Raw genomic sequence first — 20568 nt, forward strand, 5'->3', positions numbered from 1 at the left:
CTGATGTACACACACACACACTGATGTACACACACACACACCCTGATGTACACACACACACACCCTGATGTACACACACACACATACCCTGATGTACACACACACACACCCTGATGTACACACACACCCTGATGTACACACCAACCCCCAACTCCAACATTTGGTTATAAATAAGGCCCAGTCGGCGTATCGGGTGGCCAGCGGTCTAAGGCACTGCAGCGCTAGAGGCGTCACTACTGACCCGGGTTTGATTCCAGGCTGTGTCGCAGCCGGCCGCGACCGGGACACCCATGAGGCGGCGCACGATTGGCCCAGCGTCGTCCGGGTTAGGGGAGGGATTGGCCCAGCGTCGTCCGGGTTAGGGGAGGGATTGGCCCAGCGTCGTCCGGGTTAGGGGAGGGATTGGCCCAGCGTCGTCCCGGTTAGGGGAGGGATTGGCCTAGCGTCGTCCCGGTTAGGGGAGGGATTGGCCCAGCGTCGTCCGGGTTAGGGGAGGGATTGGCCCAGCGTCGTCCGGGTTAGGGGAGGGATTGGCCCAGCGTCGTCCCGGTTAGGGGAGGGATTGGCCCAGCGTCGTCCCGGTTAGGGGAGGGATTGGCCCAGCGTCGTCCCGGTTAGGGGAGGGATTGGCCCAGCGTCGTCCCGGTTAGGGGAGGGATTGGCCCAGCGTCGTCCCGGTTAGGGGAGGGATTGGCCCAGCGTCGTCCCGGTTAGGGGAGGGATTGGCCCAGCGTCGTCCCGGTTAGGGGAGGGATTGGCCCAGCGTCGTCCCGGTTAGGGGAGGGATTGGCCCAGCGTCGTCCCGGTTAGGGGAGGGATTGGCCCAGCGTCGTCCCGGTTAGGGGAGGGATTGGCCCAGCGTCGTCCCGGTTAGGGGAGGGATTGGCCCAGCGTCGTCCCGGTTAGGGGAGGGATTGGCCCAGCGTCGTCCCGGTTAGGGGAGGGATTGGCCCAGCGTCGTCCCGGTTAGGGGAGGGATTGGCCCAGCGTCGTCCCGGTTAGGGGAGGGATTGGCCCAGCGTCGTCCGGGTTAGGGGAGGGATTGGCCCAGCGTCGTCCCGGTTAGGGAGGGATTGGCCCAGCGTCGTCCCGGTAAGGGGAGGGATTGGCCCAGCGTCGTCCCGGTTAGGGGAGGGATTGGCCCAGCGTCGTCCCGGTTAGGGGAGGGATTGGCCCAGCGTCGTCCGGGTTGGGGGAGGGATTGGCCCAGCGTCGTCCCGGTTAGGGGAGGGATTGGCCCAGCGTCGTCCCGGTTAGGGGAGGGATTGGCCCAGCGTCGTCCCGGTAAGGGGAGGGATTGGCCCAGCGTCGTCCGGGTTAGGGGAGGGATTGGCCCAGCGTCGTCCCGGTAAGGGGAGGGATTGGCCCAGCGTCGTCCGGGTTAGGGGAGGGATTGGCCCAGCGTCGTCCCGGTTAGGGGAGGGTTTGGCCCAGCGTCGTCCCGGTTAGGGGAGGGATTGGCCCAGCGTCGTCCGGGTTAGGGGAGGGATTGGCCCAGCGTCGTCCGGGTTCGGGGAGGGTTTGGCCCAGCGTCGTCCCGGTTAGGGGAGGGATTGGCCCAGCGTCGTCCGGGTTAGGGGAGGGATTGGCCCAGCGTCGTCCGGGTTAGGGGAGGGATTGGCCCAGCGTCGTCCCGGTTAGGGGAGGGATTGGCCCAGCGACGTCCGGGTTAGGGGAGGGATTGGCCCAGCGACGTCCGGGTTAGGGGAGGGATTGGCCCAGCGTCGTCCCGGTTAGGGGAGGGATTGGCCCAGCGTCGTCCCGGTTAGGGGAGGGATTGGCCCAGCGTCGTCCCGGTTAGGGGAGGGATTGGCCCAGCGTCGTCCCGGTTAGGGGAGGGATTGGCCCAGCGTCGTCCCGGTTAGGGGAGGGATTGGCCCAGCGTCGTCCCGGTTAGGGGAGGGATTGGCCCAGCGTCGTCCCGGTTAGGGGAGGGATTGGCCCAGCGTCGTCCCGGTTAGGGGAGGGATTGGCCCAGCGTCGTCCCGGTTAGGGGAGGGATTGGCCCAGCGTCGTCCGGGTTAGGGGAGGGATTGGCCCAGCGTCGTCCGGGTTAGGGGAGGGATTGGCCCAGCGTCGTCCGGGTTAGGGGAGGGATTGGCCCAGCGTCGTCCGGGTTAGGGGAGGGATTGGCCCAGCGTCGTCCGGGTTAGGGAGGGATTGGCCCAGCGTCGTCCGGGTTAGGGGAGGGATTGGCCCAGCGTCGTCCCGGTTAGGGGAGGGATTGGCCCAGCGTCGTCCGGGTTAGGGGAGGGATTGGCCCAGCGTCGTCCGGGTTAGGGGAGGGATTGGCCCAGCGTCGTCCCGGTTAGGGGAGGGATTGGCCCAGCGTCGTCCCGGTTAGGGGAGGGATTGGCCCAGCGTCGTCCCGGTTAGGGGAGGGATTGGCCCAGCGTCGTCCCGGTTAGGGGAGGGATTGGCCCAGCGTCGTCCCGGTTAGGGGAGGGATTGGCCCAGCGTCGACCCGGTTAGGGGAGGGATTGGCCCAGCGTCGTCCCGGTTAGGGGAGGGATTGGCCCAGCGTCGTCCGGGTTAGGGGAGGGATTGGCCCAGCGTCGTCCGGGTTAGGGGAGGGATTGGCCCAGCGTCGTCCGGGTTAGGGGAGGGATTGGCCCAGCGTCGTCCGGGTTAGGGGAGGGATTGGCCCAGCGTCGTCCCGGTTAGGGGAGGGATTGGCCCAGCGTCGTCCCGGTTAGGGGAGGGATTGGCCCAGCGTCGTCCCGGTTAGGGGAGGGATTGGCCCAGCGTCGTCCGTGTTCGGGGAGGGGTTGGCCCAGCGTCGTCCGGGTTCGGCTATTTTGGTATTTTATTAGGTTCCCCATTAGCTGTTGTAAAAGCAGCAGCTACTCTTCCTGGGGTCCCACCTGAAACATGATACAGAAACATTAATAAACAAGAACAGCTCAAGGACAGAACTACATAAAACATTTAAAAAAGGCACATATTGCATTCACACACAAACTATCTAGTTCAAATAGGGGAGAGGCGATGCTTTATCTGGGGGTTTTAAACCAGGTTTGCTGTTTATTTAAAGCAATATGAGATGGAAGGAAGTTCCATGCAATAATGGCTCTCTATAATACTGTACGTTTTCTGGACTTTGTTCTGGATTTGGGGACTGTGAAAAGACCCCTGGTGGCATGTCTGGTGGGGTAAGTGTGTGTGTCAGAGCTGTGTGTAAGTTGACTACGCAAACAATTAGAGATTTTCAGCACATGAATGTTTCCCAGAAGAGTGGAGGCTGTTATAGCAGCAATGTTCCAACATCTAGTGGAAAGCCTTCCTAGAAGAGTGGAGGCTGTTATAGCAGCAATGTTCCAACATCTAGTGGAAAGCCTTCCCAGAAGAGTGGAGGCTGTTATAACAGCAATGTTCCTACATCTAGTGGAAAGCCTTCCCAGAAGAGTGGAGGCTGTTATAGCAGCAATGTTCCAACATCTAGTGGAAAGCATTCCCAGAAGAGTGGAGGCTGTTATAGCAGCAATGTTCGAACATCTAGAGGAAAGCCTTCCCAGAAGAGTGGAGGCTGTTATAGCAGCAATGTTCCAACATCTAGTGGAAAGCCTTCCCAGAAGAGTGGAGGCTGTTATAGCAGCAATGTTCCAACATCTAGTGGAAAGCCTTCCCAGAAGAGTGGAGGCTGTTATAGCAGCAATGTTCCAACATCTAGTGGAAAGCCTTCCCAGAAGAGTGGAGGCTGTTATAGCAGCAATGTTCCAACATCTAGTGGAAAGCCTTCCCAGAAGAGTGGAGGCTGTTATAGCAGCAATGTTCCAACATCTAGTGGAAAGCCTTCCCAGAAGAGTGGAGGCTGTTATAGCAGCAATGTTCCAACATCTAGTGGAAAGCCTTCCCAGAAGAGTGGAGGCTGTTATAGCAGCAATGTTCCAACATCTAGTGGAAAGCCTTCCCAGAAGAGCGGAGGCTGTTATAGCAGCAATGTTCGAACATCTAGAGGAAAGCCTTCCCAGAAGAGCGGAGGCTGTTATAGCAGCAATGTTCCTACATCTAGTGGAAAGCCTTCCCAGAAGAGCGGAGGCTGTTATAGCAGCAATGTTCGAACATCTAGAGGAAAGCCTTCCCAGAAGAGCGGAGGCTGTTATAGCAGCAATGTTCCTACATCTAGTGGAAAGCCTTCCCAGAAGAGTGGAGGCTGTTATAGCAGCAATGTTCGAACATCTAGAGGAAAGCCTTCCCAGAAGAGCGGAGGCTGTTATAGCAGCAATGTTCCTACATCTAGTGGAAAGCCTTCCCAGAAGAGTGGAGGCTGTTACAGCAGCAATGTTCCAACATCTAGTGGAAAGCCTTCCCAGAAGAGTGGAGGCTGTTATAGCAGCAATGTTCCAACATCTAGTGGAAAGCCTTCCCAGAAGAGTGGAGGCTGTTATAGCAGCAATGTTCCAACATCTAGTGGAAAGCCTTCCCAGAAGAGTGGAGGCTGTTATAGCAGCAATGTTCCAACATCTAGTGGAAAGCCTTCCCAGAAGAGTGGAGGCTGTTATAGCAGCAATGTTCCAACATCTAGTGGAAAGCCTTCCCAGAAGAGTGGAGGCTGTTATAGCAGCAATGTTCCAACATCTAGTGGAAAGCCTTCCCAGAAGAGTGGAGGCTGTTATAGCAGCAATGTTCCAACATCTAGTGGAAAGCCTTCCCAGAAGAGTGGAGGCTGTTATAGCAGCAATGTTCCAACATCTAGTGGAAAGCCTTCCCAGAAGAGTGGAGGCTGTTATTGCAGCAATGTTCCAACATCTAGTGGAAAGCCTTCCCAGAAGAGTGGAGGCTGTTATAGCAGCAATGTTCCAACATCTAGTGGAAAGCCTTCCCAGAAGAGTGGAGGCTGTTATAGCAGCAATGTTCCAACATCTAGTGGAAAGCCTTCCCAGAAGAGTGGAGGCTGTTATAGCAGCAATGTTCCAACATCTAGTGGAAAGCCTTCCCAGAAGAGTGGAGGCTGTTATAGCAGCAATGTTTCAACATCTAGTGGAAAGCCTTCCCAGAAGAGTGGAGGCTGTTATAGCAGCAATGTTCCAACATCTAGTGGAAAGCCTTCCCAGAAGAGTGGAGGCTGTTATAGCAGCAATGTTCCAACATCTAGTGGAAAGCCTTCCCAGAAGAGTGGAGGCTGTTATAGGAGCAATGTTCCAACATCTAGGGGAAAGCCTTCCCAGAAGAGTGGAGGCTGTTATAGCAGCAATGTTCCAACATCTAGTGGAAAGCCTTCCCAGAAGAGTGGAGGCTGTTATAGCAGCAATGTTCCAACATCTAGTGGAAAGCCTTCCCAGAAGAGTGGAGGCTGTTATAGCAGCAATGTTCCAACATCTAGTGGAAAGCCTTCCCAGAAGAGTGGAGGCTGTTATAGCAGCAATGTTCCAACATCTAGTGGAAAGCCTTCCCAGAAGAGTGGAGGCTGTTATAGCAGCAATGTTCCAACATCTAGTGGAAAGCCTTCCCAGAAGAGTGGAGGCTGTTATAGCAGCAATGTTCCATCATCTAGTGGAAAGCCTTCCCAGAAGAGTGGAGGCTGTTATAGCAGCAATGTTCCAACATCTAGTGGAAAGCCTTCCCAGAAGAGTGGAGGCTGTTATAGCAGCAATGTTCCAACATCTAGTGGAAAGCCTTCCCAGAAGAGTGGAGGCTGTTATAGCAGCAATGTTCCAACATCTAGTGGAAAGCCTTCCCAGAAGAGTGGAGGCTGTTATAGCAGCAATGTTCCAACATCTAGAGGAAAGCCTTCCCAGAAGAGTGGAGGCTGTTACAGCAGCAATGTTCCAACATCTAGTGGAAAGCCTTCCCAGAAGAGTGGAGGCTGTTATAGGAGCAATGTTCCAACATCTAGGGGAAAGCCTTCCCAGAAGAGTGGAGGCTGTTACAGCAGCAATGTTCCAACATCTAGTGGAAAGCCTTCCCAGAAGAGTGGAGGCTGTTATAGGAGCAATGTTCCAACATCTAGGGGAAAGCCTTCCCAGAAGAGTGGAGGCTGTTATAGCAGTAATGTTCCAACATCTAGTGGAAAGCCTTCCCAGAAGAGTGGAGGCTGTTATAGCAGCAATGTTCCAACATCTAGTGGAAAGCCTTCCCAGAAGAGTGGAGGCTGTTATAGCAGCAATGTTCCAACATCTAGTGGAAAGCCTTCCCAGAAGAGTGGAGGCTGTTATAGGAGCAATGTTCCAACATCTAGTGGAAAGCCTTCCCAGAAGAGTGGAGGCTGTTATAGCAGCAATGTTCCAACATCTAGTGGAAAGCCTTCCCAGAAGAGTGGAGGCTGTTATAGCAGCAATGTTCCAACATCTAGTGGAAAGCCTTCCCAGAAGAGTGGAGGCTGTTATAGCAGCAAATGGAGGACCAACCTCATATTAATGCCCATGATTTTGACTGAGCAGGTGTCCACATACTTTTGGTCATGTAGAGTATCTTATTAAAGTCATGTGAATAAGTGATGAGCAGTAATGGACGTTTATTATATTTTATAACAGCATTCAACACACATAATGCATAAAACTGACAATTAAAGAAAAGAAAATAGTTGAACCAAAACCAAACCAACCTCAAAAAGCACTAATCGCTCAGCACTCTTCTCTCTGGGTTTACAAGTTCAGTTCCTGCTAAGAATACAACTCTCCCTCCCTCCCCCCTCTCTCTCTCTCCCTTCTCTCTCTCTCCCTTCTCTCTCTCTCCCTTCTCTCTCCCTTCTCTCCCTCCCTCCCTTCTCTCCCTTCTCTCTCTACCTTCTCTCCCTCCCTCCCTCCCTCTCCCCTTCCCTTCTCTCTCTGCCTTCTCTCTCTCCCTTCTCTCCCTTCTCCCTCTCTTCCTTCTCTCCCTCCCTCCCTCTCTCTCTCCCTCTCCCCCTCCCTCTCTCTCTCCCTTCTCTCCCTTCTCTCTCTCCCTTCTCTCCCTTCTCTCCCTTCTCTCCTCTCTCCCTCCCTCCCTCTCCCCCTCCCTCCCTTCTCTCCCTTCTCTCTCTCTCCCTTCTCTCCCTTCTCTCTCTCTCCCTTCTCTCTCTCTCTCTCCCTTCTCTCCCTTCTCTCTCTACCTTCCCTCCCTCCCTCCCTCTCTCTCTCCCTCTCTCTCTCCCTTCTCTCTCTCTCCCTTCTCTCTCTCTCCCTTCTCTCTCTCCCTTCTCTCCCTCCCTCCCTCTCCCCTTCCCTCCCTTCTCTCTCTCTCCCTTCTCTCTCTCCCCCTTCTCTCTCTCTCCCTTCTCTCTCTCTCCCTTCTCTCTCTTCTCCCTCTCTTCCTTCTCTCCCTCCCTCTCTCTCTCTCTCCCTCTCCCCTCCCTCTCTCTCTCCCTTCTCTCTCTCTCCCTTCTCTCCCTTCTCTCTCTCCCTTCTCTCCCTTCTCTCTCTCCCTTCTCTCTCCTCTCTCCCTCCCTCCCTTCTCTCCCTTCTCTCTCTCTCTCTCCCTTCTCTCCCTCCCTCCCTTCTCTCCCTTCTCTCTCTCCCTTCTCTCTCCCTCCCTCTCCCCCTTCTCTCTCCCTCCCTCTCCCCCTCCCTCCCTTCTCTCTCTCTCCCTTCTCTCTCTCTCTCTCCCTTCTCTCCCTCCCTCCCTTCTCTCCCTTCTCCCTCTCTTCCTTCTCTCCCTCCCTCTCTCTCTCTCTCTCTCCCTTTCCCCTCCCTCTCTCTCTCCCTTCTCTCCCTTCTCTCTCTCCCTTCTCTCTCTCCCTTCTCTCCTCTCTCCCTCCCTCCCTTCTCTCCCTTCTCTCTCTCTCCCTTCTCTCTCTCTCTCTCCCTTCTCTCTCTCTCTCTCCCTTCTCTCCCTCCCTCCCTTCTCTCCCTTCTCTCTCTACCTTCTCTCCCTCTCTCTCCCTCTCCCCCTCCCTCTCTCTCTCCCTTCTCTCTCTCTCCCTTCTCTCCCTCCCTCCCTCTCCCCCTCTCTCTCCCTTCTCTCCCCCTCCCTCCCCTCTCTCTCTCCATCCCCCTCTCTCTCTCCCTCTAGTCGTACCAGTAAAGCGTTCAGCAACAAGCAGACAGTGAAGCAGTGTGGATGTTCTGAGGTCTACAGAGACTGTCTGCAGACCTTCCTGCCTGCACTGAGCTGTCCTGTCCAGAGGGGGTCGCTGCGTAGCGCCGTCCGCTCCTTCCTCCACCGCATGATCATCTGTCTCGAAGAAGAGGTCCTGCCCTTCGTCCCGGCGGCGGCGGAACACATGCTGAAGGACTGTGAGGCCAAGGACCTGCAGGAGTTTATACCCCTCATCAGCCAGATCACCGCCAAGTTCAAGGTAACCAGGGAACCACACCGTTACAGAGGACATCTGGGGGCTGGTTTCCTGGACTAGGGTAGGATCTCCACAGGAAGGGTTTTAGTCCAGGACTAAGATTAATCTGTCCAGGAAACCGGCCCTTAAAATATATCTATGGTAGGGGACTGACTGCTAACATGCCAGCTGAAACAGCCAAGCTAAAAGGGTTAGGTTTAGGGTTAGGTTTAGGGTTAGCGAAAATTAGGGACAGTCTATGCCCCCATTCCCTGGACCAGGTGTCTCCGTTCCTGTCTCTGGTCCTCTATGTCTCTCTCCAGGACCAGGTGTTCATGTCTCTGGTCCTCTCTGTCTCTCTCCAGGACCAGGTGTTCATGTCTCTGGTCCTCTCTGTCTCTCTCCAGGACCAGGTGTTCATGTCTCTGGTCCTCTCTGTCTCTCTTCAGGACCAGGTGTTCATGTCTCTGGTCCTCTCTGTCTCTCCAGGACCAGGTGTTCATGTCTCTGGTCCTCTCTGTCTCTCTCCAGGACCAGGTGTTCATGTCTCTGGTCCTCTCTGTCTCTCTCCAGGACCAGGTGTTCATGTCTCTGGTCCTCTCTGTCTCTCTTCAGGACCAGGTGTTCATGTCTCTGGTCCTCTCTGTCTCTCCAGGACCAGGTGTTCATGTCTCTGGTCCTCTCTGTCTCTCCAGGACCAGGTGTTCATGTCTCTGGTCCTCTCTGTCTCTCCAGGACCAGGTGTTCATGTCTCTGGTCCTCTCTGTCTCTCCAGGACCAGGTGTTCATGTCTCTGGTCCTCTCTGTCTCTCTCCAGGACCAGGTGTTCATGTCTCTGGTCCTCTCTGTCTCTCTCCAGGACCAGGTGTTCATGTCTCTGGTCCTCTCTGTCTCTCTTCAGGACCAGGTGTTCATGTCTCTGGTCCTCTCTGTCTCTCCAGGACCAGGTGTTCATGTCTCTGGTCCTCTCTGTCTCTCTCCAGGACCAGGTGTTCATGCCTCTGGTACTCTCTGTCTCTCCAGGACCAGGTGTCTCCGTTCCTGCAGCAGGTGTTCATGTCTCTGGTCCTCTCTGTCTCTCCACAGGACCAGGTGTTCATGTCTCTGGTCCTCTCTGTCTCTCTCCAGGACCAGGTGTTCATGTCTCTGGTCCTCTCTGTCTCTCTTCAGGACCAGGTGTATATGTCTCTGGTCCTCTCTGTCTTTCTCCAGGACCAGGTGTTCATGTCTCTGGTCCTCTCTGTCTCTCCAGGACCAGGTGTTCATGCCTCTGGTCCTCTCTGTCTCTCTCCAGGACCAGGTGTTCATGTCTCTGGTCCTCTCTGTCTCTCCCCAGGACCAGGTGTTCATGTCTCTGGTCCTCTCTGTCTCTCCCCAGGACCAGGTGTTCATGTCTCTGGTCCTCTCTGTCTCTCTCCAGGACCAGGTGTTCATGTCTCTGGTCCTCTCTGTCTCTCCAGGACCAGGTGTTCATGCCTCTGGTCCTCTCTGTCTCTCTTCAGGACCAGGTGTATATGTCTCTGGTCCTCTCTGTCTTTCTCCAGGACCAGGTGTTCATGTCTCTGGTCCTCTCTGTCTCTCCCCAGGACCAGGTGTTCATGTCTCTGGTCCTCTCTGTCTCTCTCCAGGACCAGGTGTTCATGTCTCTGGTCCTCTCTGTCTCTCTTCAGGACCAGGTGTTCATGTCTCTGGTCCTCTCTGTCTCTCCAGGACCAGGTGTTCATGCCTCTGGTCCTCTCTGTCTCTCTCCAGGACCAGGTGTTCATGTCTCTGGTCCTCTCTGTCTCTCCCCAGGACCAGGTGTTCATGTCTCTGGTCCTCTCTGTCTCTCCCCAGGACCAGGTGTTCATGTCTCTGGTCCTCTCTGTCTCTCTCCAGGACCAGGTTTTCATGTCTCTGGTCCTCTCTGTCTCTCTTCAGGACCAGGTGTATATGTCTCTGGTCCTCTCTGTCTTTCTCCAGGACCAGGTGTTCATGTCTCTGGTCCTCTCTGTCTCTCTCCAGGACCAGGTGTTCATGTCTCTGGTCCTCTCTGTCTCTCTCCAGAACCAGGTGTTCATGTCTCTGGTCCTCTCTGTCTCTTTTCAGGACCAGGTGTATATGTCTCTGGTCCTCTCTGTCTTTCTCCAGGACCAGGTGTTCATGTCTCTGGTCCTCTCTGTCTCTCCCCAGGACCAGGTGTTCATGTCTCTGGTCCTCTCTGTCTCTCTCCAGGACCAGGTGTTCATGTCTCTGGTCCTCTCTGTCTCTCTTCAGGACCAGGTGTATATGTCTCTGGTCCTCTCTGTTTCTCCAGGACCAGGTGTTCATGTCTCTGGTCCTCTCTGTCTCTCCAGGACCAGGTGTTCATGCCTCTGGTCCTCTCTGTCTCTCTCCAGGACCAGGTGTTCATGTCTCTGGTCCTCTCTGTCTCTCCCCAGGACCAGGTGTTCATGTCTCTGGTCCTCTCTGTCTCTCCCCAGGACCAGGTGTTCATGTCTCTGGTCCTCTCTGTCTCTCTCCAGGACCAGGTTTTCATGTCTCTGGTCCTCTCTGTCTCTCTTCAGGACCAGGTGTATATGTCTCTGGTCCTCTCTGTCTTTCTCCAGGACCAGGTGTTCATGTCTCTGGTCCTCTCTGTCTCTCTCCAGGACCAGGTGTTCATGTCTCTGGTCCTCTCTGTCTCTCTCCAGGACCAGGTGTTCATGTCTCTGGTCCTCTCTGTCTCTCCAGGACCAGGTGTTCATGTCTCTGGTCCTCTCTGTCTCTCCAGGACCAGGTGTTCATGCCTCTGGTCCTCTCTGTCTCTCTCCAGGACCAGGTGTTCATGTCTCTGGTCCTCTCTGTCTCTCCAGGACCAGGTGTTCATGTCTCTGGTCCTCTCTGTCTCTCTCCAGGACCAGGTGTTCATGTCTCTGGTCCTCTCTGTCTCTCTCCAGGACCAGGTGTTCATCCCTCTGGTCCTCTCTGTCTCTCCAGGACCAGGTGTTCATGTCTCTGGTCCTCTCTGTCTCTCCAGGACCAGGTGTTCATGTCTCTGGTCCTCTCTGTCTCTCTCCAGGACCAGGTGTCTCCGTTCCTACAGCAGGTGTTCATGCCTCTGGTCCTGGCCATCTTTGAGGTGTTGTGTCGAGCTGCTGAGGACAACGACCAGACAGCAGCCCTGGAGAAACAGATGTTACGGAGGAGTTACTTCACCTTCATACAGACCATAACCTCCAGTGGGATGAACGAAGTCCTGGCCAACCAGGGTGAGCTGCTGCTCAGTGTGTTCCTCAGGGTTCTGAGTGTGTCCTGTGTGGTTCCTCAGGGTTCTGAGTGTGTCCTGTGTGGTTCCTCAGGGTTCTGAGTGTGTCCTGTGTGGTTCCTCTGGGTTCTGAGTGTGTACTGTGTGGTTCCTCGGGGTTCTGAGTGTGTACTGTGTGGTTCTGAGTGTGTACTGTGTGGTTCCTCGGGGTTCTGAGTGTGTACTGTGTGGTTCCTCGGGGTTCAGAGTGTGTACTGTGTGGTTCCTCAGGGTTCTGAGTGTGTACTGTGTGGTTCCTCGGGGTTTTGAGTGTGTCCTGTGTGGTTCCTCAGGGTTCTGAGTGTGTCCTGTGTGGTTCCTCGGGGTTCTGAGTGTGTCCTGTGTGGTTCCTCGGGGTTCTGAGTGTGTACTGTGTGGTTCCTCAGGGTTCTGAGTGTGTCCTGTGTGGTTCCTCGGGGTTCTGAGTGTGTACTGTGTGGTTCCTCAGGGTTCTGAGTGTGTACTGTGTGGTTCCTCGGGGTTCTGAGTGTGTCCTGTGTGGTTCCTCGGGGTTCTGAGTGTGTACTGTGTGGTTCCTCGGGGTTCTGAGTGTGTACTGTGTGGTTCCTCGGGGTTCTGAGTGTGTACTGTGTGGTTCCTCAGGGTTCTGAGTGTGTACTGTGTGGTTCCTCGGGGTTCTGAGTGTGTACTGTGTGGTTCCTCGGGGTTCTGAGTGTGTACTGTGTGGTTCCTCGGGGTTCTGAGTGTGTTCTGTGTGGTTCCTCGGGGTTCTGAGTGTGTCCTGTGTGGTTCCTCGGGGTTCTGAGTGTGTCCTGTGTGGTTCCTCGGGGTTCTGAGTGTGTCCTGTGTGGTTCCTCGGGGTTCTGAGTGTGTCCTGTGTGGTTCCTCAGGGTTCTGAGTGTGTCCTGTGTGGTTCCTCGGGGTTCTGAGTGTGTCCTGTGTGGTTCCTCAGGGTTCTGAGTGTGTCCTGTGTGGTTCCTCAGGGTTCTGAGTGTGTACTGTGTGGTTCCTCGGGGTTCTGAGTGTGTACTGTGTGGTTCCTCGGGGTTCTGAGTGTGTACTGTGTGGTTCCTCGGGGTTCTGAGTGTGTACTGTGTGGTTCCTCGGGGTTCTGAGTGTGTTCTGTGTGGTTCCTCGGGGTTCTGAGTGTGTCCTGTGTGGTTCCTCGGGGTTCTGAGTGTGTCCTGTGTGGTTCCTCGGGGTTCTGAGTGTGTCCTGTGTGGTTCCTCGGGGTTCTGAGTGTGTCCTGTGTGGTTCCTCGGGGTTCTGAGTGTGTCCTGTGTGGTTCCTCGGGGTTCTGAGTGTGTACTGTGTGGTTCCTCGGGGTTCTGAGTGTGTCCTGTGTGGTTCCTCGGGGTTCTGAGTGTGTCCTGTGTGGTTCCTCGGGGTTCTGAGTGTGTACTGTGTGGTTCCTCTGGGTTCTGAGTGTGTACTGTGTGGTTCCTCGGGGTTCTGAGTGTGTACTGTGTGGTTCTGAGTGTGTACTGTGTGGTTCCTCGGGGTTCTGAGTGTGTACTGTGTGGTTCCTCGGGGTTCTGAGTGTGTACTGTGTGGTTCCTCGGGGTTCTGAGTGTGTCCTGTGTGGTTCCTCGGGGTTCTGAGTGTGTCCTGTGTGGTTCCTCAGGGTTCTGAGTGTGTCCTGTGTGGTTCCTCAGGGTTCTGAGTGTGTCCTGTGTGGTTCCTCAGGGTTCTGAGTGTGTCCTGTGTGGTTCCTCAGGGTTCTGAGTGTGTGTGTTCTGTTACCCAGGTGTTGAGAACATTAAGTGGGTTCTAAGTGTGTGTGTGGTGTGATTCCTCAGCTATAAATATTTGTTGTGTGGTTCTCCAGGGTTCTAAGTGTGTGTGTGGTATGGTTCCTCAGCTATAAATATTTGTTGTGTGGTTCTCCAGGGTTCTAAGTGTGTGTGTGGTGTGATTCCTCAGCTATAAATATTTGTTGTGTGGTTCTCCAGGGTTCTAAGTGTGTGTGTGGTGTGATTCCTCAGCTATAAATATTTGTTGTGTGGTTCTCCAGGGTTCTAAGTGTGTGTGTGGTGTGGTTCCTCAGCTATAAATATTTGTTGTGTGGTTCTCCAGGGTTCTAAGTGTGTGTGTGGTGTGATTCCTCAGCTATAAATATTTGTTGTGTGGTTCTCCAGGGTTCTAAGTGTGTGTGTGGTGTGATTCCTCAGCTATAAATATTTGTTGTGTGGTTCTCCAGGGTTCTAAGTGTGTGTGTGGTGTGATTCCTCAGCTATAAATATTTGTTGTGTGGTTCCTCCCCAGGTGCTGAGAACGTAGAGCGGGTTCTGTTCACCATCATCCAGGGAGCTGTAGACTTCCCCGACCCCATCGCCCAGAAGAGCTGCTTCATCATCCTCTCCAAGCTGGTGGAACTCTGGGGTGAGAACGACCCGTCATTATTCAACCTCTGGGGTGAGAACGACCCGTCATTATTCAACCTCTGGGGTGAGAACAACGACCCGTCATTATTCAACCTCTGGGGGTGAGAACGACCCGTCATTATTCAACCTCTGGGGGTGAGAACGACCCGTCATTATTCAACCTCTGGGGGTGAGAACGACCCGTCATTATTCAACCTCTGGGGGTGAGAACGACCCGTCATTATTCAACCTCTGGGGTGAGAACAACGACCCGTCTTGCTGCTGTTGCTCCTGACAGAAACGACCCGTCCGTATTCAACCCCCTGTCTTGCTGCTGTTGCTCCTGACAGAAACGACCCGTCCGTATTCAACCCCCTGTCTTGCTGCTGTTGCTCCTGACAGAAACGGACCGTGGAGACCGATGGGAACTATTGTTCTAGAAACGCGCCCAGCGGATATTAGTTAATTGTTTTTTCGTCTTGGACTGGGGTCGTGTTCACTAGAAACCTTTTGGGATAAAACGGGCAGGGACCTTGCTGAATTTCTTTCTTCCCCCAAAAATAGAATATCTTGTTTTCATTGTAAAACATTTTTTGCTACGGTTTGCGGTAATGAATACACCCCCTGGTGTAAAAAGTGAAACGTTTTGAACTGGGACTGATTTTGTTGTTTTATGTCCTTCAGGCGGTAAAGACGGTATGGCTGGGTTCCCAGACTTCATCTATAAACACATCGTCCCAGCATGCTTCCTGGCTCCTCTCAAACCATCCTTTGATCTCACAGACGCTCAGACCGTCCTGGTGAGTACCTGGAACCAGATTTATCAGGAGACGCCACACATCTCTCTTTTACATCCTACAAAACAGAAGTTTGGACTCGAATGACAAAAAACTAACTCAAAACGTGTTTTGTTTTTCTTTCTCCAGACGTTGTCAGAGTGTGCTCTCACCTTGAAAATGATTCATCTCAGAAGAGTAAGCTTCACTTTGGTTTTCCTTCATAATGTCTTGTTGAGAACTTGATCTATCTCCAACTTGGACCTTTTTGTATGAATGAATGCATGGCTGACATGGTGTTTGTTTGTCATGTTTTGTACTTCCTGGTCGGCAGGGTCCGGAGTTTATCCAGTACCTTCAGGAGTACCTCCCTTCTCTACAGGTGTCACCTGAAATCACACAGGTACCTCTGTCGCATAACCATACAGATCACAGCTGAATCGAACACGGAAATGTAACCGGTTCCCTAGTTCTGTAACACTCCTCCTCCTTTTCCTCTTAACAGGAAGTGTGTCAAGTGCTTCAGCAGCCAGACGCCAAGGTCTTCAAAAACTACATGAAGGTACGTAGTCAGCTGGTTGTTGCCTTGGAAACAGCTTCGCTCAGTAACCTGTGTCTTGGTACGAGCAATAACATCTGACAAGAGTCTGTCTCTCTCTCTCTCTCTCTGTCTCTCTGTCGCCTGTCTGTGTCTGTCTGTCTCTCTCTGTCGCCTGTCTGTCTCTCTCTGTCGTCTGTCTCTCTCTCTCTGTCGTCTGTCTCTCTGTCTCTCTGTCTTTCTCTCTCCACAGGCTTTCTTTCAGCGAGCCAAACTGTAAATACGAACTGGAAGGATTGATAGAGGACACTGGAAACTAAGAGAAGACTGGTAGTGAGATAGTACCACGGACAGCCGGACAGAGAGACCTTAAAGACGGAGAGCTTAGCATAGGAAGCGGCCTTAGCACTTCTGAAGGTAACTGCATAACCCCGCCCATCCTGTCCACGTGGGAGGGGGCGGAGCCAAGACACAAGGACACGAGTGGTCAAGGAGGCTTTCACTGGGGTGACCACACCCCCCTCCTCCTCCTCCTCCACTGATCCAGGCCCAATCAAGGACGTGCTCTCCATCTGGGGTGGCGCCCCTGGTCAAGTGAAGATGTGATTGGTTGGATTCTCTGCAAGACAGGAAGTAAACTAGAGTATAGAGGAAGGCTTATGGAACGAGGTTTCCATAGTAGAATGTCAAGCATGAAGCCTCTCTCTGTTGCTAATGATGCAACAAGGACCTGAACACAATCTAACGATTAGGATTTATTAGTTTATAAAAATGTGTTTTCAAGATGTCTTTCGTTTGAGTGGTTGAACGTGGAGGTGTTTCTCTCTCTGCCCTGTGAATGAATTGATGGACTCAATAAAAAGGGCTGGCTTGACATTTTTTTCTAGATTTTTTCTGTTGTGGAGGAAATGGGGACGGTTGAGGAAGGATGTGTTTTAGTTTGAAGTGACATACAGGGCAGACCGCTGTAACGATGTCCCTGGTTTATTCTGCATTTACTTTACCTTCTGTTCCAGTTATTCCCTTGTCCCTCAGGCCGCTGTAACGATGTCCCTGGTTTATTCTGCATTTACTTTACCTTCTGTTCCAGTTGTACCCCTGTCCCTCAGAACGCTGTGAGGATGTCCTGAACGTCAGGACCTAAATTCCTAGTGTTTCAGTGCTGATGGAGGATGTAATGAATAAGAAGAGGTCGGACTGCTTCTAGATCAGATATGCTATGTGAACACAAGCCCTGAACAAGGATCTCCTCTACCCCCAGTCCCCTCAGAAAGAATAGGACCTGCTCTGAACAAGGTTCTCCTCTACCCCCAGTCCCCTCAGAAAGAATAGGACCTGGTTTAACAAGGATCTCCTCTACCCTCAGAAAGAATAGGACCTGCCCTGAACAAGGTTCTCCTCTACCCCCAGTCCCCTCAGAAAGAATAGGACCTGCTCTGAACAAGGATCTCCTCTACCCTCAGTCCCCTCAGAAAGAATAGGACCTGGTTTAACAAGGATCTCCTCTACCCCCAGTCCCCTCAGAAAGAATAGGACCTGCCCTGAACAAGGTTCTCCTCTACCCCCAGTCCCCTCAGAAAGAATAGGACCTGCCCTGAACAAGGTTCTCCTCTACCCCCAGAAATAATAGGACCTGCCCTGAACAAGGATCTCCTCTACCCTCAGAAAGAATAGGACCTGCCCTGAACAAAGTTCTCCTCTACCCCCAGTCCCCTCAGAAAGAATAGGACCTGCCCTGAACAAGGTTCTCCTCTACCCCCAGTCCCCTTAGAAAGAATAGGACCTGCCCTGAACAAGGATCTCCTCTACCCTCAGAAAGAATAGGACCTGCCCTGAACAAGGATCTCCTCTACCCTCAGAAATAATAGGACCTGCCCTGAACAAGGATCTCCTCTACCCTCAGAAAGAATAGGACCTGCCCTGAACAAAGTTCTCCTCTACCCCCAGTCCCCTCAGAAAGAATAGGACCTGCCCTGAACAAGGTTCTCCTCTACCCCCAGTCCCCTTAGAAAGAATAGGACCTGCCCTGAACAAGGTTCTCCTCTACCCCCAGTCCCCTCAGAAAGAATAGGACCTGCCCTGAACAAGGTTCTCCTCTATCCTCAGAAAGAATAGGACCTGCCCTGAACAAGGTTCTCCTCTACCCCCAGAAAGAATAGGACCTGGTTTAACAAACATCTGCTTGTTCTCATTTATTTTTTTTGATCACATGACAGGAACTGCATCTCAGCTGTACTGTCAGTTGGTGGGGGGGCGCTTAACATTAGGTCCCTGGTCAGCATGTGGGGCACTATATAGGGGGCCATTTTGTGACCGAGCGAAGTCATCCACTCTACCCTCAACTGGAGAAATCAGAGCAGAGCAGAGTGACCGGAGAAATGTTTACCCCGGTGTTCGTTACGACTCCGTCACTTTCAGAAGGACTTTACTAGCGAATCAAAATGTAAATATTACGTTTTTTAAAAGAAGGAATAATATGTTGGGATGTAAATAAATTCGTTTCATGGTTTAGTGTTTTTATTTTTTTTGAACTTGTATTCCTATTCTGAAAAGATCTAATATTAAAGTTTAGTCTTTATCTAAAGGCTCTGGTCATGATGTAATATTAAAGGTTAGTCTTTAGATAAAGGGTCATGATGTAATATTAAAGTTTAGTCTTTAGATAAAGGCTCTGGTCATGATGTAATATTAAAGGTTAGTCTTTAGATAAAGGGTCATGATGTAATATTAAAGGTTAGTCTTTAGATAAAGGGTCTGGTCATGATGTCATATTAAAGGTTAGTCTTTAGATAAAGGCTCGAGCAGCATGATTCATGTATGAACGGACTTAAACCAGACAACAGCATTTTATACCCAGCTATTCCTGACAATTCAGCTTAACCAATGATAATGCAAACCTGCCTGTTTAATATATACTGAACAAACATGTCAATGATTTAACTCAGTTACAGTTCTTTTAAGGAAATCGGGTCAATTGAAATAAATTCATTAGGCCCTAATCTATGGCTTTCACATGACTGGGCAGGGGTGTAGCCATGGGTGGGCCCCCTCTTAGGAGCCAGGCCCACCCAATCAGAATGAGTTTTTCCCCCACAAAAGGGCTTTATTACAGACAGAAATAATCCTCAGCCCCTCCCCTCAGACGATCCCGCAGGTGAAGAAACCGGAAGTGGAGGTCCTGGGTTGGCGTGGTTACACCTGGTCTGCAGTTGACGCCGGTTGGACAGTCTCACAAATGTTGGATGCAGCTTATGGAAACAGCTCTGGTGGACATTCCTGCATTCGGCATGCCAATTGTACGCTCCCTCAAATCTTGAGACCTCTGTGGCATTGTGTTGTGACAATACTGCACATTTTAGGGGCCTTTTGTCCCCGGCACAAGGTGCACCTGTGTAATGTTCATGCTGTTTAGTCAGGTGGATTGTCAAGGAGAAATGTTCACTAACGGGGGGACGTAAACAAAGTTGTGCACAACATTTGAGAAATACATTTCTGTGATATTTTATTTCAGCTCCTCCCAGGGACCGACAGTCTAGTTGCTGTTGAATCCCAGTTATTTTCTACCATAGTGTCAGGGCAGGTCCTTCTGTCAAACATTGACATGTTTGAGTCACTCAGATAGCGTCAAACACATTCAGTGGGGGGGGGGGGGGGGGGGGGGGGTGTTTACCTGATTAGGAACTCTCCTCACCTGGTTGTCTAGGTCTCAGTAAGGAACTCCCCTCACCTGCTTGTCTAGGTCTCAGTAAGGAACTCTCCTCACTCACCTGGTTGTCTAGGTTTCAGTAAGGAACTCTCCTCACCTGCTTGTCTATGTCTCAGTAAGGAACTCCCCTCACCTGGTTGTCTAGGTCTCAGTAAGGAACTCCCCTCACCTGCTTGTCTAGGTCTCAGTAAGGAACTCCCCTCACCTGCTTGTCTAGGTCTCAGTAAGGAACTCTCCTCACTCACCTGCTTGTCTAGGTCTCAGTAAGGAACTCTCCTCACTCACCTGCTTGTCTAGGTCTCAGTAAGGAACTCTCCTCACCTGCTTGTCTAGGTCTCAGTAAGGAACTCTCCTCACCTGGTTGTCTAGGTCTCAGTAAGGAACTCTCCTCACTCACCTGGTTGTCTAGGTCTCAGTAAGGAACTCTCCTCACTCACCTGGTTGTCTAGGTCTCAGTAAGGAACTCTCCTCACCTGGTTGTCTCTAGGTCTCAGTAAGGAACTCTCCTCACCTGGTTGTCTCTAGGTCTGAAGGGGAAAAACCAGACGACACTAGGCCCTTGATGGAATGCGTTTGGCATAAGCCACGGCCAAATGTGTAGAATTGCAGGAAGTTTTGCCATTCCTGTCAACAGGAGGGCCTCAAAACATTTTGGTCGGCACCATTGGCCACACGCCCACCACCTCAGCTCCATTTTGAGCCCGGAAGAAACTGCAAAAAGTTGTCACTAGTCAACACCTTCCAACGTCATATTCATCCACCTGTACTTACTGTCTACCCTCTGTAGAATAACGATCAATTGAACGTTAAAACATCTCTGTTGCACCATATGTTGAGGTGTATTAGAGTGGTCTGTTATCTATCCATGCCATTGTTACACATTAATCCTCTTTGGCCCCGGACAGCTTACCTCCAGACCAGACTAATGGATATTCAGATATGATCCCAGACAGCTTACCTCCAGACCAGACTAATGGATATTTGGGATCATATCTGAATACCCATTAGACTTACCTCCAGACCAGACTAATGGATATTCAGATATGATCCCAGACAGCGTACCTCCAGACCAGTCTAATGGATATGATCCCAGACAGCTTACCTCCAGACCAGTCTAATGGATATTCAGATATGATCCCAGACAGCGTACCTCCAGACCAGTCTAATGGATATTCAGATATGATCCCAGACAGCTTACCTCCAGACCAGACTAATGGATATTCAGATATGATCCCAGACAGCTTACCTCCAGACCAGACTAATGGATATTCAGATATGATCCCAGACAGCTTACCTCCAGACCAGTCTAATGGATATTCAGATATGATCCCAGACAGCTTACCTCCAGACCAGTCTAATGGATATGATCCCAGACAGCTTACCTCCAGACCAGACTAATGGATATTCAGATATGATCAAAGACAGCTTACCTCCAGACCAGTCTAATGGATATTCAGATATGATCCCAGACAGCTTACCTCCAGACCAGAATAATGGATATTCAGATATGATCAAAGACAGCTTACCTCCAGACCAGTCTAATGGATATTCAGATATGATCCCAGACAGCTTACCTCCAGACCAGACTAATGGATATTCAGATATGATCCCAGACAGCTTACCTCCAGACCAGTCTAATGGGTATTCAGATATGATCCCAGACAGCTTACCTCCAGACCAGTCTAATGGATATTCAGATATGATCCCAGACAGCTTACCTCCAGACCAGTCTAATGGATATTCAGATATGATCCCAGACAGCTTACCT

General features: G+C 52.0%; 1 protein-coding gene and 1 long non-coding RNA gene across 5 annotated transcripts in view; one reads left to right on the forward strand and one right to left on the reverse strand.

Annotated features, from left to right (window-relative positions):
* LOC129843524 (exportin-T-like) overlaps positions 1–15968 on the forward strand; it is a 90284-nt gene extending 74316 nt beyond the window's left edge. For 3 of the 4 annotated variants that reach the window (XM_055912288.1, XM_055912290.1, XM_055912287.1), the window contains 8 exons: positions 7930–8215; positions 11232–11421; positions 13683–13799; positions 14465–14580; positions 14707–14754; positions 14891–14959; positions 15062–15118; positions 15348–15968. In XM_055912288.1, the coding sequence (XP_055768263.1) occupies positions 7930–8215; positions 11232–11421; positions 13683–13799; positions 14465–14580; positions 14707–14754; positions 14891–14959; positions 15062–15118; positions 15348–15374 (910 nt within the window). In that variant the 3' untranslated portion in view covers positions 15375–15968. Of the gene's footprint in view, positions 1–7929; positions 8216–9214; positions 9242–11231; positions 11422–13682; positions 13800–14464; positions 14581–14706; positions 14755–14890; positions 14960–15061; positions 15119–15347 lie in introns of all 4 variants that reach the window. The other variant, XM_055912289.1, reaches the window with a different exon arrangement.
* A 598-nt stretch (positions 15969–16566) lies between these two features.
* LOC129843526 (uncharacterized) lies at positions 16567–17060 on the reverse strand. Its single transcript, XR_008757867.1, has 3 exons — positions 16966–17060; positions 16728–16824; positions 16567–16630 (listed from the first exon to the last, which is right to left on the reverse strand). It is a non-coding gene; the product is annotated as an uncharacterized LOC129843526 (long non-coding RNA).
* Between the last annotated feature and the right edge of the window lie 3508 nt (positions 17061–20568).

Source organism: Salvelinus fontinalis, unplaced genomic scaffold, assembly GCF_029448725.1.
Source record: "Salvelinus fontinalis isolate EN_2023a unplaced genomic scaffold, ASM2944872v1 scaffold_0154, whole genome shotgun sequence".
NCBI lineage: Eukaryota > Metazoa > Chordata > Actinopteri > Salmoniformes > Salmonidae > Salvelinus > Salvelinus fontinalis.